The sequence below is a fragment of the Patiria miniata genome, unplaced genomic scaffold (genome assembly GCF_015706575.1).
Source record: "Patiria miniata isolate m_02_andy unplaced genomic scaffold, ASM1570657v1 HiC_scaffold_7, whole genome shotgun sequence".
In the NCBI taxonomy this organism is placed as follows: domain Eukaryota; kingdom Metazoa; phylum Echinodermata; class Asteroidea; order Valvatida; family Asterinidae; genus Patiria; species Patiria miniata.
Genome location: NW_024037074.1, coordinates 34,933,311 through 34,949,317, shown reverse-complemented (window position 1 = coordinate 34,949,317; position 16,007 = coordinate 34,933,311). Strand labels below are relative to the sequence as shown.

General features: G+C 42.0%; 2 protein-coding genes across 2 annotated transcripts; both read right to left on the bottom strand.

Moving 5' to 3' along the window:
* Window positions 1-1,977: 1,977 nt before the first annotated feature.
* Window positions 1,978-7,029, bottom strand: LOC119745141. The gene is made up of 8 exons (XM_038221364.1): window positions 6,814-7,029; window positions 6,330-6,593; window positions 5,269-5,478; window positions 4,827-5,072; window positions 4,049-4,661; window positions 3,768-3,935; window positions 3,402-3,478; window positions 1,978-3,262 (listed from the first exon to the last, which is right to left on the bottom strand). The coding sequence occupies exons 1-8, from the start codon at window positions 6,852-6,854 to the stop codon at window positions 2,038-2,040; spliced, it is 2,844 nt and encodes a 947-aa protein (XP_038077292.1). The 5' UTR covers window positions 6,855-7,029; the 3' UTR covers window positions 1,978-2,037.
* A 4,301-nt stretch (window positions 7,030-11,330) lies between these two features.
* LOC119746100 (myogenesis-regulating glycosidase-like) lies at window positions 11,331-15,008 on the bottom strand. Its single transcript, XM_038222893.1, has 2 exons — window positions 12,632-15,008; window positions 11,331-12,087 (listed from the first exon to the last, which is right to left on the bottom strand). Exons 1-2 carry the CDS (start codon window positions 14,493-14,495, stop codon window positions 11,831-11,833), a joined length of 2,121 nt encoding a protein of 706 aa, XP_038078821.1. The 5' UTR covers window positions 14,496-15,008; the 3' UTR covers window positions 11,331-11,830.
* Window positions 15,009-16,007: the final 999 nt, after the last annotated feature.

Below are 16,007 nucleotides of genomic sequence, written 5' to 3'. Positions count from 1 at the left end.
TAATGCACAGACACAGAGGTTTTTACTGCGACTGCATGCCCACAAATATTAATAAAGTAGTTCTTCCAACGAATGTCAGCTTCCAATATAAGTTTTGCCCTTCACCGAGGTGATTGTGTGTTAATTACCCGACCCCTCACGACCTCCTGCTAGCTTACCACTCCACCGACTCGGAGCTTGCGGGATAGATTGGCCGGTTCGAATCTGATGTAGCAGCAGGTACCACAATGAAACTACATGTACATGTATTCATAAATTTGGGTCAGGATAATGTAAATTCAACATTAGGTTTTGCCGATAAAATTATGTCAGCTTTGAGAATTGATCTTAATACGTCCCAATACTAATAATTGCCTTTAATGCAAGGGTCGTAGTAGGCTGCACTCTCACCCCACCCCAACAGCTAGCCAAAACTAGCTGGATCCACCCCAGGGTCGGGTCAAATTAGAACCGGCGTTGACGAACTTGACGTTGGAGTTCAGCCCTACAGCCCCCCCACCCCCCCCCCCCCCCCAACTCAAAGAAATACCCCGGGACGGCTTGGCTTGATGTATGATGTGAATAATTCATTCTCTAAAATTCTGAAACAGAAGAAATGATATTCACCATGACGAAACGACAAATCAGATGAGAGACGCATCAAAATGATGTCGATGATTCCTAGGAAAGTTTAATTTTCAATCATTGTGGGGAATGCACTATGTTACCAATTCGATTTACGGGAAAAACTCCAAAGACCAGAAACCCAAAACTAGTTTAAAAGTAGGCATATTCAGAACATAAAATTAGAATCGGTTTCAGAACTTATTTTCTCTCAAACTCAATCTACCTCGCATTTTACCTTAAACTAAATTTAAGGTAAAATGGTAAATATAATTTATTACAAGAAAATTTATTTTCATACATTTTGCTCTCTTCGACAACAACAAATTTCTCCCAAAAGGATATTGTTTTTTTGCGTATCCAATCTCCTAAGTAAAAAGCTTTCATTTTGTATTGCTTTTGCGCCTCTAAATCACAACAGGGTCCACCTGGATTATTTTCGGGCCGCAAACAATTAGAAATTTGGAATTTAATTACTCCATAACAATGTGAATTAACGGAATCATGGCTAGAGAAGTACCAATTGCACTTTTTTTTCTTTTGGTTGAACTCGAGAATAGCAAGGTCATCAGAATTAGAAAACAAAACTTGCGCCGCCATATATGTCTCGTTTCGCAACAGTCTTGCAGAAATCATGTTAATTACTCAATATTATACTTAATAAAACGGGATAATTGTTTTCCATATTATCAGGGTTCAGAAACGTTACATTTCTAGCATCTAACTTATTGTGGCAGTTGTACGCTGACCATGCACTTTAATTAAGACATAATGAGACACTTTACTGCATGGCTGTCTTGTCAAGTTGATAAATGTGTGATTTCCTGTACCAGTCTAATGAAAATGTAATTTTCTTAACTTCAAACCCTACTTTTAAAACGTCTTTTCCATTGTCCCTCATAACATTCAATGAAGTATAAGCAATCCATTTAAAAACCAAATTCACATGTCATTCACAAATGACATTCTGAGTTGTGACTTGTTCACATAATCATGCATATTTATTATTTTGAGAGGTCAAACTTGAGCCCTAAAGATCAATGTACCAAAAACCAGAAGTAAATTAAACCTTCTACTTTAATGTAGTTCAATGTAGGTAAAATTGTATGTACTGATATACGGGTGCAATGTAGATTGTTTTTTTAACAGCATTGGAAACATAATAATTTTCTTTTGCATGTTATTGTGCACACATTATACAATTTATCTCACCACTTTTACAGCAATCACAATTCAAGAGGTACACGTGCAGTGCAGATGAGAACACTTTAAAGAAACTTGGTATCACGTGACGTGACCACAACATCATATCTGTAAACAAACGTAACATGGTCTGTGTGCACTTTAAAATGTTACTTGACTTACACAGGTCCGTGTTTTTGTTGTCCTGACGAATATTTTCCTTTTATTACGCGAAGCTATAATCTATTCAGTTTACCGCGTGCCTTTGGTTTTACCAGCACGCCTTGGGCTAATGAACTTATTACACAGCTGATTCAGTTCCTTCAAGATTATCTTCAGCTCTGGTCTCTGGTCTGGTTCCTCGACCACACATCTATCTCCTATCGTCTTGAAACTAGACAGGAGTCGGTTGTCTTTGCCAATGTCTTGTAAAGCAATCCCAAGACTGTAGACGTCTGACTTCACGTTGTATCTACTCCTGCCCTCCACTATTTCTGGAGCCATCTGGGTGCAGTTCTTGAAGGCGAACATCATCTGCATGAAGGTCAAGATCTTAGGTGGCGGTGGGTTCTTGATTGGCGAGGCTTTCCCCAAATCTATTATCTTCGCCTCCCAGGTTGCAGTTACTTTTCTAGGATCTCGCCAGACCAAAATGTTACTAATATGCAGGTCGTTATGCGTCCAGCCTGCGCCGTGGAGCATCTCGAGTCCTTCAGTAACGTCAATGCAGATCCTCACCCAATCCAGCGGCAGCAAGTGTGGACCTCGGGGACTCTTGTACAACAGTTTGAAGGCACTCAAAGAGATCATTGTCCGGGCATTCCCAACGAACTCTTGAGCGAAGGAATACAGGTCAAGTACTCCCAGGAAATTTGGGAAGACTCTGCAAGATTTCACTGCCTCCATGGCACGTAGCTCCTGCAACATTTCAGCGGTTCGTTTGTCTTTTTGGTTGCTTCCTGGTATGTCTGTGAGTCGTTTGACGGCCATGAGCGTGCCATCCACGCGGGATCTCATGAGGAAGACTTCTCCATAATCCCCGGAGCCAAGTTTGATGGCAGTTCCTTTTCTAGTCTGAACAGGTTCCAGGTCCCTTTCGTCGATTATTGGTAGGCCCAGTTTTTGTAGATCCTTAGATGTTGGCTTGGCTGGAGATCCTTGCTTCTGAACTGCCGTTGACTTCCGAAATGTCCTTTTGCGAATCGCTGGGCAGAGGGGTGCTACCTTTGATTTTGATGGCTTTGTAAGGTTTCGCTGTTGGGGAACTGTATTCTTTACAGTGGCAATATTTGGGTTTGATAGCAAAGCTGCTTGATGCACAGATGAGGAAGTCGCTCCTGACACGCGGTTTGTCTTACTTGAAGTACAATTCTGCACACAGTGTCGACTAAGGTTATTCGAGTTGCTCCTGTGACTTTGGGCTTTCACAGGAAGATGCTGCTGACTGTGGTGTGAACTGCTGCTACCCGTCGGTTCCCTTTTCATTGTGCAACAAAGAACAGGAAAAATATAACAGTATAAGTTTCTTTTAATGTGTAACTCGCTTCTATATCGTCAAACATTAACTACCTCTTTGTCGAGATTTTTGGAGGTCCATTTATTAATGTTGGACATACCTTTTATCGGCCTTTGCCATCACTGTCTTCAACTGGCTTAGCAGTGTCTCTGCTCTCCTCGCATTTTCTTCTATTTCCTGGATGTGATAATGACATCGGGAGTATTTATCGTGCAAGTGAAATAAACCAGTTACACCAATAAATAGAACCGATTAACGAGGTAAATATAATACTAAACATGTCATACTTTCTATACTGCTAACAGATGATAAAACTTTGAAATGAAAAACATCGCGTACAAGATGAGCAAAGTCAAAATATCTGATTGTACGTGGCATCCCTCGAAGACTACATGAGCATCCTGGTGAGAATTTGTGCAATTTCAAAGACTTTTGGTTAAAATAGTCCACAATATGCTCAGCTTACCTTTCCCTCGTTACTTGTATACGGCAGGGTGTCATTAGTCAAGTCTCTGAGAGTTTGCAGATCCACCCTTCTCTTAATGTGGACGGTAATCTCCTGGACTCGGCGCTGTTTTGCACTTGGTGACATCGTTCGCATCTCGTCTGCCAAAGCGTCTGGTTTGACGTCCAACTGTACCAGTTATGATAGAAAGTCTGACGTTACCAAAGGAAAGATCTGGGACATTGCGGATACATTTTTTGTTTTGAATGATAAGATAAATTACCGAACTGAAATTTACTCACAATGGTCCTGTGACCCGGAACAGTTTTGTTCGTTGCGACTTGAGGCGAAATCAGCGAAGATGGTCCCTGACTTGGTTTCCTTGAGTCCTTCACCACACACGGTGATGTTCCTATGACGAGATTCTTTCCAGTGAGCCTGAAGCTCCTGATGTTTGTTTTGCCAAGGGAAGAAGCCGTCAATTTCCGACCTCCTTCTGCTGGTTTTACAGGTTCTCCTTGGATAACTGTCTGAGAAAACTCTCCCTTGACTGATGAAGATACGCCGGCCCTAGCACGAGTTTCATCGGGGTTGTTTCCCTGTTTATCGTGGCAAGGACTGGTGGTAGTTGAACTTCTGCATCTGATCAACGAGGTCTGATCTAAAGATGTCTCCCGGTTGTCAGATGCTCCCAAGAGCTCCCCGGATGCCACACTAACATGTCCTGGACTGCATCCTGGTTCCTCGTTCTGCAACTTCTCACAAGGACACAGTCGGGTGGTACTTCCAAGGTCACCTTGATATTCATTTTCTATGATTTTTGCATCCCCTCCGTCAATCTGCTCTTTCTTGAGTGTAGCGCTCGAAGAAGGAAGAACTGTTGTCTCTGTGGTGACTTCGTCTGTTGAAGATAACCTGAAAGTGAGAGAGTAAGGCCACAGTTGAGTTAGTCAGTTAGTTTAACTCAACTTTGAAAAAAATGTAAACATCCTGTTATATTATTGTCCTTTTTTGTTTTGTTTTGTTGTTGTTTTTGATTACAAATAACCTGGCAAAAACTCAAACTACCCTGCAGTATACCTTGATGAAGTCTCAAACTCCACGTAGTTTGTGTGACAATCTTGATGAGGGTCGAATGCATCCCCATCTTTGTGTTTATCCTCTGAATGTGTCTTGACGTCTTGCGCTTGGCAGCCATCTTGTAATTTCCTGTTTGGCAAGCCGCTTCCCTCAGGAGCTGAGGTTGGATGTCCCCTCGTAGGAATCACATTCAAAGGTACCACTTTTTGGCGGTGGAATATTCCCAATATTCTTCCAATCCGACCCCTGTTGAAAGGCAAGTGAAACGAAGGATAATATTCATCAACACGAGTAAACTTTTCCGTTAGACTTTAAAAAAAGAAAAGCATTATTTTATCGATGGAGACAAAAATATTACTAAAAAGAGCTAAGACAATTCTATAGGAGAAGATGAGGCATATTCTGAAGATCCGAAAAAAAGATGAATAATTAATCACAGTACCTGATTGATAATTTCTTAGCCTTCCTTTCCGGCGGCTGCTTGTCGGTTTGTTCAGCCGGTGTAACATCCATGTCCCTTGATCTTATTAGCCTTTCAGTCTCCTCGTGTCCTATGAGGATCGAGGGACCTTCTCGAGATCCATGAGTTGACTCTTGTCCGTTGTTCATCTCTTGAGGAGGAAGTGGCGCTACTTTGGGACCTCTACGTAGCCTGAATAAAGAATTTGTTTCAAGATGAAACAACACTTTTTGAAAGTGAAGATTATTTTGTATAGTGTGTATGGTATAGTGAGTCCATATGGAGGTTTTTTTTAGATTTACTTCCTGGAGACTGTCTCTTGGTAATATCGTGCTTCAGCCTTCGAAATGCAATAAAAACACGACTTTGTTTTGGTTCCTGTGAATGATTGGTGTTAGTTGGCTATAGATATTCAGTTGTTTCGTTATTATACTTCTACACGTGCCGTTTGAACAGCTATTTCGTACGATACCTCGGCCGAGTTACCCAAGGTCTGGTGGTGCAACCTTTTTGAATGTCTTTTATAAGTTTTAACGCAATTTCAATGCCCCCTTTTTAAAGTAAGATAAATTGATTGCAACACAGTCTGTAACAATAATATGTATTTCTCTATATAGACAATTTTCTTTAGTCAGATCTGTATGCACAATGTTTAAACCTTTTCTAATATTAGTATTTAATGTCATATTTTGTTTTTTAACTCGGTAGGCCTTTAACCTTTGTTTTAAATGTATTTTTTTTTTAATGTAAATCACGTGCAATTCAGCTGTGGCTGCCATTCGTGATTTGTTAATAAACCATGTTGAATTGAATTGAATTGAATAAGCCATAACGAAGTTTCATGTGAGCAATGAATTGGTAGGACAGAATTCTGGTGACAGACCCGCGTGACACTGAAAGCTAGCCGTCTTTTGACTAGGAATGTGTGACGTGTTTTCTATATCCCAAAAATGCATTGTTGAAGTGAGTTGGCACATGCGCGAGCGAAACTTCGCTTTGGCTTATGATAGCTGACCTAATCGCTCCCTAAAATATTTCTTTACCTTTTTATGAACTTATTGCTGAAGGCTTCCTTCTGTCCCTCCGAGGGGACACTATCTCCACGACCATCCAGGTCAAGTGGCACGTGTTTCATTGCCATCGTCTGTCCAGTCCAGTCCATGGCTCCACCAAGCCCGTCAGGGGAGGCAGACGGGGACAACTGAGGGTCATTCTCCATATGGACGCTTTGAAGGTTGGAGGACAGGCATGGATGGCGTACTTGGGAGAGTGGGGGAGGCGGCGCAACTCTGCGACCGCTTAGTAATCTAGTGAAGAATTTAACATGGGCGATCTTGAACACAATGCATGACGAAATATTTGGCATTAATTAAATGGAATTTCATATATTGTTGAATTCATAAAATGGCGGCGAATGTTAATAATGTAATATAATTTTCACATACGCTATTGCACCGTGGGAAACACGGTCCTAAAATCACACATTGTACTGCCAATTTCTGACGTTATCTCATTTAATAAACTCACCGGAATTTAGCCGATGCGAACTTCGTAGCAAATCGAAACATCTTCGACGTTTTCGATGAAAGCTGGAAGCTATTTAAATTACTTTCTGAAATAACTGTATTTTTTTCAGCACTAGAGAAAAATATCCGAAGCGTGTTTTCTCAATGAGAACAGAGCATAATCTGATTTGTTGATTTTGCGCATATAGTAACCGATACATTTTGGCTGCTGGTAACACTTCATTCTCGCGTGTTTTATGCTGTGACGTAATAAATGTAAACGCGCTGCTAAAACGTCATCGCCTATGATCACGCTGGGCACCGATCTCTGTGGACCGTTTCCCGCCCCATTAATACATGGATGATGAGAGTGATTATGGGAGGAACTGGAACCAGGAACCAGTCTAGTAGAAAACAGAACGCGCAGCCCTGTAGGCCCTATAGCAACGCGTGCGTTGGATTACCACCAAACACGACACAAACAGACGCGGCACATGACGCGGCAGGCCCCCCCCCCCCCCCCCCCCATTTAGGGCCATTTCCCAAACCTCGGCCACTCTCCAGATTTGCTTTAGGCTCCAGAATATATATATACCGGGTGGTAAAAAAAAACCACCGAATGGCATACTTCCACTACCCTGAGACTCAAACCACATTATAACAATGCATGAAGAATCTTTTGAGAAGAAAAATGAAGCCAAGATCGCCCAATTTGGTCCAGTAATTTTTGTTCTAGAGCCTATTTTGTGAAGCAAGGTGGGGGTCATTTTTTGTCCCTTTGAATTACTAAACCGCGCCCGGGAATTTGACTTGCATTGTAATTTGATAGAGGGATTATGTTATAATACCCACATGAAAGAAATGCACTTCACAAAATAGGCTCTGCAGCAGAAACTACTGGAACGAATCGGGATATTTTGGTATCATAATTCTTCTAAAAGGACTCTCTCCATCAATTGATACAGGTGGTTTGAGTCTCAAGGTAGTAAAAGTATGCCGTTCCGGGGGTTTTTTGGTTTTTTTTGGGGGGGGGGACCACACAGTATATTAGAAACCAATATACCCTAATCGTCTAATACATACAAGAGCAGAAAAAAAAACTGCAGGACATGACGGAAATGCGGGATCGCGAATGGTCGCTTGAAGCTTCCATGCGTAGGCGGAGCGATCGACCATCCTCCAACCAAAAAATAAGAGAGAATTCTCACACACTAAATTTAAGTATCAGTGAAATACGACCTTTAATCACATTTTCTGGCTTTTAAGGCAGAAACGAAAGACGTTTTCAAAGCAAAGGAAATGTCCCTGCAGAAAATATTTAATATAAAATAATTGCTCGTTTGCCAACTTATCAATGATCTGGTTCCATTGAGTCACACACTGCTAATAAACACCTTGTCCGGATACAAACACATAGCCGTAAAAAGGCAAATGTTATCCATGGAATAAAATGAACAATTACAAGGGCGGATCCGGAGAGGGGGCAACGGGGGCCTCCCCCCCCCCCCCCCCAAAAAAAAACCCATTTTTTTTTTTTTTTAAGTGACGTCGCAATAAACTTAAAGGCAGGCAGAAATTGCCTAAGATCGCACCTAAGAGCATCTACAACCCAAATCGGGCCCCGAACCCCACGCCGTAATTTTTGGACCCACTTTTCGGGGCCCTCCCCAAAATTGTGCTCTGGATCCGCCCTTGAACACTGCTGAGATCAGGCAAACCTTTCCATCTCGACGTACAAAAGAGTCAGCAAAGATCAAAGGGTGATGAATCAAGAGTCTTAGTCACTATATACTGATTTTAAGATCCCATGCAGTAAACGCCTTTAATTGTATTGGATCTTTGAGTTTACAAAATTGTAAAGTAAGCTTTTATGTTGCTAAAATGTGAAGGAAATAATTGTCATGATCGTTCTGTTACAAGTATTTGTTTCAATGATTGATGGACGAGTCATTTATTATTTTACCAGATCAAACTAATTTTTGGGGGGTCAAACATTAAAATTACTTATACAAGCCAAAGTATCCGAAAGAAACCCACATTTTCGCTCTTAATTCCTTTTGTGACAAAATACAACTTTATAATTTATATACAGTGTATACGCATTTCATGCATAACATGTATTATACCAGCTTATACACTTTGAGCATGTTGCACATTTTGTAGTTCTTATAAATTACACCAGGACACACGTTAAACACAATTCACAAGGGCAACACCTATACCCCGGGCTGCTATGACGCGCGATTTACAAGTACATGTGTAATTCCTTTTGTGTGTTTTTTTCTTTCTTTGCAAGATCTCCGACAGTTAGTTTCAACATGGAGCTATAAAAAGGATGTTGTCATGATTGTGAGAGGATGATTTTCTGAAATTGCATTGGACTTCAAAACTACTAGGGTGAGTCAAAAAAAGGAAAACCCACTCAGCAGGACCATTTTTGTAATGAAATTCTGCATGTAGGCCTAGAAAGCCTACTTTCAAAAGCTAGGATATGAAACCTCAATTAATAAGCTTTCTTTTAGTACATGAATCATTAAATCACTTATGTTCTTAAGGAATTTTAAACACAACCACCGTTTTAAAGTTCTGTCCAAGGATCTCGATCACAAAAAAGGTAAGTGTTCTTTCAGCAAAACGAAAACAATTCACGTACATGTACATCCTATAATGTGAATTGTGGGTTTTTTTTTGGACGCACCCTGTACTTCTGCTTAGGGTGATCATGCATCTTCGGAGGGTTGTCACCTTTAAGTCATCATATTTGTGAGACTGAAAATCACATTAGTGAATCAAAAAGCCATTTGTGGTGCGTGTCCTGATGAACACCTTGAAGAGTTGTAATTAGCTTTCCCCTAGCCCTCTGACTTTTTAAAGTAAAGTTTATCACTGTTGTCTATGGCAATTTAGTTACTGGTCAGTAACCAGAACGGTTGCCGTTTGCGTACTCAGGGGTATTACAAAGTCCTTCTCAGAATAGCAGTCCTAAACAAATTCCTTTAATGTAATATGCGTTCATATGAAATCTCTAGCACAGCTTCGTGTCATCTTTTAAAAGCCTGTCATCAGCAGAAAGCTGTACGTTAAGAGAACATTGTGTAGCCTGTCATTGTAAAAACCCATGTGATCACAAAATTCACAATTGTTCAAAATATTGCTGCTCACAATTCTTTGGTACACAGCTTATACAATTATACAGATTATCAACACTCTCAAGTGGACACATACATGAACGTTTTAGTGTTTTGACAATACCCACATTATGCACAAACAACGATGTAGTTGAAATGCCGTTAATTTAGTACACTATTAGGAATACATCAGTTATGTTTCATGGGGTCTACCACTGTGCATGGTCGACTTTCAGGTTTTATCTGTATCAACTTTTTTTTATTGGCCAGGATTGGCCCAGTAGATCATCAACTTGTAAAGACTTGAGCCAGATATTAACCACAGGTAATGCTCTATGGTTTAGCAACTGGCGTCATGTTTAGGATTGGTGTCCCTAAACATGTACCTCACGAACCTGTGATTACTCATCTCAAATAATAACCCCGTAACCATTGCATTTTGTCTGGTAAAAAACTGTGCTCAAGTCTTGTGAATCTTACGGGGAAATTTCATCAGCCATTGCTTGACTGACGCAGTGCTGAAATCAAGTCCATCATTATTAGTCCCTGCAAGTCCTCACAAGTCCATCACAAGTCATCCAGTCCCAGTTCAACTCGCAAGCTACTCAAATAAAAAGCCAATTCTTTGTTTTTGTTCATCCACTGTGATCGGACTTGTGATTACTTGCAACCGGACTTGTAATTACTTGCAACCGGACTTGTGGTGGACTCGACAACAACATTGAACTGAGGATGATCTGTTCATGCAACTGAGTAACCTAGATATTGCTGACCAAGATGCAATTAGCCTGGGGGGAAATTCCCACGCAACTTTTCCGGGATTATCATTGAGATTACTCCTTAGTGTCTTTTGCTTCTTCACTTGTGTAATGGTCAGGAAAATCCGGACCTTGCGGGCCAAGAACTTATATTTCAATGGGCTAAGTAATATTTCCCTAACACAATTATACTATTGCAATGTTCAGTTCTTCAAATCCCACAGCATCCACTCTCCGGTGATCCCGTTTGGGAAAGGGATAAAACTTGCCTTCTTGTACCAGTGGCATAAATCTGTGCCGGCAAGTGGGGGATGGGGGATGACCAAAATCCAAAAATTGGCCGGCCGTGGAAATTTGAAAAGGGGGGTGGGGGTGGACACCACATTATACTAGGGGGCGATGTACAGGATACAGATGTATATCAATATGTGTACTTGCACTTACATCGAAACGGTGCATTTTAAAAGCTTTTGTTCTTTGTTTCTCCACTTTTCAGTGCTATTAAACACATTTTGGTTGTGGGGATGTTCGAAAAATACCTCACAATCCACATTTTTTTTCTCATTGCGAAAAAATGGGGGATGATTCAATAGCCTATCTCCCCCCCCCCCCCCCCCCCGATCAAAAAGTGGGGGGGATATTTACCCCCCCCCCCCCCATCCCCCCGGGATTAAATTAACGCCCCCGTCTTGTACAGCTCATCGATCATCACTAATAGCAGACGATTGATGAACTTTGTGGTCATCTGATCTTAGAGACACTTTTCAATTTTCTTTATTTTTGCTGGCCAGCCAACAACGTATGGTCCCTTTTGTACCTTACTGATCTGACTGACTGTCACTTCTGAATTAGATTTGCTCAAGCCTCATCTCAGCCCACAAATTTGACTCCGATGCCTACCTAGACCCTTTAGACCAAATTGGTCTGCGTGGGACCAGCTTTTTATACTAGACTTGCCTAGTCTTGGGTTTTTTGGGGGGCAATTTCAGTAATGCCGCCCACACTCAGAGTCTCAAGTGCATTTGTTGATAATTACAAATAAAGGAATGACTGAAGTCATGGGGAGGCAGCGAACATTACATTTTGCCAACTAGAACTGTTGTTCATCGCACATAGACCACAAAATAGTGCCCGGTCGCATCAATATGAAACCCTAAACCTTTGCAAATGTCGCAACCTCGTCAATCGCGACTGGATAGTCTTTGAACCAAGTTCCACCCTTCAAGATGCTCTGTTCTCGCAGTTCTTCCTTCCAGTCTCCAGCTGGAAGGTAGACGTCGCGTGCTCGGGCGTGTTTGGTCAGGACCGGCGCCACGAGAAAGGTGTCCCCGATCAGGAACTCGGAATCAATGTGCTGGGCCACTTCGTCAGATGGGGCGATCCACCAGACAGGCCTGATGATTGGGTGACCTGTGTATGGGAGTCAAATCCAAAAACAAACTTGGAATGAGCTACAAACTTGTATAAATGGAACTGGGACAAGTTTCATGACGCTGCAGAAAACTTGTTCTTGCTTTTATCCTTCCAATGCAGCATGGTTATTAATTATCACTAATATTTCCCCTAATTATACTGTACCTAGAAAGTGGAGACTTTGACTGCCAACACTAGTGGAACCAAACTTAATGATGATAAACATGAGTGGAGGTTAAATACAAAGCATCTATCAGCTACATGTGAATAACAAGATTAGGTTGACCTGGAAGTCTTCATTTAGGATGGTTTTATTCTCAATGATTCAGTCAGTCAATCAGTCAGTGTGTTTGTCTGTCAGTCGGGGAGTCAGCTAGTGTGTCAGTCAGTAATTTAGCCAGTTTGTCGGTCGGGGGGGGGGGGGGGGGGGGGGGAGTCGGGGGGGGGGGGGGGAGTCAGTCAGTCAGTCAGTCAGTCAGAGAACAATAGGCTGGCTAAAAGGCACCAGCAAAAACTAGCAATTACATTTGTAGCATCTTACCTTTTGTTATGACCTCACTGGAGAGATTTAGCATCCTCGAGGTCACAACCACCTCGTGGATTTTAACCATTTTCTGTGCAACTTGAATGACCTCTTCATCATACTGCCAGGGTGCGATGGAGAACTGCATGGAGGGGAGGTAGGCCATCAGCTCCACCCACCTAATGTAAAGCTCACGGTCTGGTTTCGTGCCGATGGCGTGGGTGTTGGTGCTGGGGTAACTAGGAAGGATGAAGGGATATCCCAGGATGCCCATCAGGAGAGCCGTGGGGATGACCGTCAGTAAACCATTGTTGTAGTTCCAATTAGCATCTTTGTCCACCATCCTTACAAATATGGGCTGGTGTTGGGTTTGGTGACCGCAGCGAACTGTGATCTGTCGGTTGATGGTGGCCACAAGTTCCACGTACTGGGTGCAGTAAACGTTGGGATCATTGAATGGAATGGTGGCATTGTAGATGTAGGGGATATAGGAGACCTCGCCGGCGTCAAATCTGAACGAGTCCAGGCCGTAGTCCGTCTGCATCTTTCGCAGTGTGCCGATGTACCACTCTGCAGCGCCCTCATTGGTGACATCCAACGTCGCACCGATGCCGTTCCACCACTTAATCAATGCAGGCACCCGTCCGCTGGGTTCTCGCATCCAATAGTTGTGAGAAATCCCCCTGCGGAATGTCGGCGAATCAATGTTGGCAAACGGGTGGGTCCAGGCAGATACACGAAACTCTTTATCATGAAGATCCTGAACCATCTGTCGAGCGTTGGGGAACTTTGTCTCCGTAAAGTCCGCCTCGCCGTAATGAGATGTGTACTTATCGTCAATTTCAATGTGACTGTTTGGGAATCCATTGTGATTGATCTCATTAGCATAGGCTATCACAGCTGATTGGTTGATGTTGATTCTAAATCTCGCCCCCGTCGACCATACAGGAGACCTGAACATGCGCTCGTCTGGCAAACCAGGGGGTCTGTTGAAATAATTTTGCAGAACATGTTCGTGCACCGTCCTAACGTTCTCTCCCATACACACCGTGTATTTCAAAGATGCATGCTTGTTAGCTGGGTTCTGATATGGCGAGTTGAAGTACTCGGCTTTCAAGCACAGTTCCCGACTTGTCTTTTTTGCATTGACAGACACATGTAGAGGTGTGTCTTTATCAACAATAACTGCAACACCGTTGGATGACAACCAGTAGCGTTCTAACACTGATCCAAAGGCGTTTCTTTCAGAGACGATATCCCTTGATACGTAGGGTTGCATAGGGATTCTGAGCTTTTCCAAAACCCAGTGTTGATTATGTACAATACTCCCTCCGTACCAGTGGGAATTATTCAGTGAGACGCAGTCCAGCGGAGCAAAGCTCAATCGTAAGGCCGTCCACGCGACATTGATACACTTGATGTTGTCTTTCTGTGGCACATACTCAATGTGCATTTCAACGAGTGGTAACTCATCCTGAAGCGTCACGTTTATCCAATTCAAACAAAACGAGGTGAGGGCGTCAACCTCCCTTGTACAATCCCTAATCTCCGCCCCTTTCGGTAGATTATTCCCAAGCTTGTCCTTAAACACCGTCCGTCCTTTGGCATTACTCAGGATGACCATACGCCCCTGCGGGTCAAAAGACATGGGACCGATGGACACGACCGCCATGCGGCCATGTTGGGTGACGTAGTACCAGGCAAGCAGTGCAAAGATAAGCACTGCAACCGAGAATGCCATAAGCCCATGTCTGGTCTTTTTACGGAGGTAGCAGAAGCCACTACGCACTGGCTCATCAATACTTGGTGTTTTTCTACTGCCAGAGAGGGGAGTGCTGTTCAGTGGGCCTGGCGAGTCCTCGTACGAGTATTTGCTATGCATTGATACAATTCCCCTGTTTTCCCCAATGTTGGAGAGAAATTTAAAAAAAAAAGGGCCACAATGTTTCAGGTACCTTCAACAACAACCAATTGGTACTCCACTCTTAAAAGATGCTGGTCTTTCAGCTTGACCTTTCCGAAGTCTACTTTTCATTCAGTCCAGCAGATATTTCTCGGTGCATAAAAAACTCAAGGATTCACTTGGGTTGACATGGATAATTGTCTCATGAACCAAATTCTCCCCTAAGGTGGAACCTGGGCTTGACTCTAGCAGATTTCTTCCAGTTCAAGAACAGAAATGACTACTTTCCCCTTGTCTGAATGCCGTAGATTTCTGCTGACAACTAAAGAGTCATGTTGGTCAAGCATATACTTCAGCAGAGTTGAAACCTCAATTTCTGTATCAGCTCAGTTTGTATCCACTCAATTTTTAGTAACTTCTCCTTCTGAATCAATACGTCGGGATGGATTTTCTGAGTAAGGCCACAATTTCAACAACGCCTGTCAAGATAAATAACCATCTGAAAAGTAAGAAAAGAGAAAACATATCTGTGAAAACAACTTTGTACTTTAATTCAGAGCATCATTTCACCTTTTGAAACCTTTATTGGTCAATTTATGTCAGTTGAGTCAAACAAAATGTGACTGTCCAAGACAAATATGCCTGCAGTTGAATAGGGTCAATCACGAATGGGTTTGCCTTTGCATCAGGAAAAAACGAGGCATCATCATCAATCTTTCACAATTGTTTAGTCGACCGCTGATTATTCTTTGCTGAAAGGAATGTTGTCACCGCAGGCGTCACTGCTATTATAAGAACAACTGGATAGGACTGAATGACGGGTTAAAAATAAACAATACTCTTGCTGGTAATCAAATGATCACAAATGCTGCCTCCCCCATTCACTAGCCAGAAAAACAAGGTACTATTAATGGGTTGTTTTGTCAAAAGATGAAAGGAGTACTGTGCCAAAGGCATCATAACTGGCTGTACAAACACTTTAAAAGACCTGAATTACAAGCTAAAAATAAACCAAGAATCTTGTTGGCAATTAATCTACGTTATTTTCCTCCAGTTTGGAAATTTAGTATACATGTATAGTGTACGTGTATTCTCTATATATATGTGATCTGGCAACATCTGAAACACATATTAGAACATATACTGAGAAGCACATATTAAGAACAAAATTTACAGTTGTACATTTTACAATTACATACATTATTCAGACAGCGTTGACAAGTTACAATACACATACAAAAGTTACAATACACATACATGTACCGGTCTTTAAAAACTAACAAGACAAACAGATAAAGGCAATAGAAATGTATCTCCTTTTGTCTACACTTTTGGCAATCTTCCTCTGTTCAAACTCTTTACAAAAATACGCGAGACAGTTTGTTTTACAATAGTATACATTACATGTCCAGACTTGAGCAATCGAGTCAATACACAAGTTCGCTTCCCCCTTCAAAACACACATAATGTGCACATGTATAAGGTCAGAAT

Coding starts and splice junctions, on each gene's coding strand:
- LOC119745141 (XM_038221364.1), bottom strand. CDS start 6,854: ATGTTTCGATTTGCTACGAAGTTCGCATCGGCTAAATTCCG. Junction 6,594..6,813: donor TTCGCATCGGCTAAATTCCG/GTGAGTTTATTA, acceptor ATTCTTCACTAG/ATTACTAAGCGGTCGCAGAG. Junction 3,263..3,401: donor ATGGCAAAGGCCGATAAAAG/GTATGTCCAACA, acceptor CACAATGAAAAG/GGAACCGACGGGTAGCAGCA.
- LOC119746100 (XM_038222893.1), bottom strand. CDS start 14,495: ATGCATAGCAAATACTCGTACGAGGACTCGCCAGGCCCACTGAACAGC. Junction 12,088..12,631: donor CAGTGAGGTCATAACAAAAG/GTAAGATGCTAC, acceptor TCCCATACACAG/GTCACCCAATCATCAGGCCT.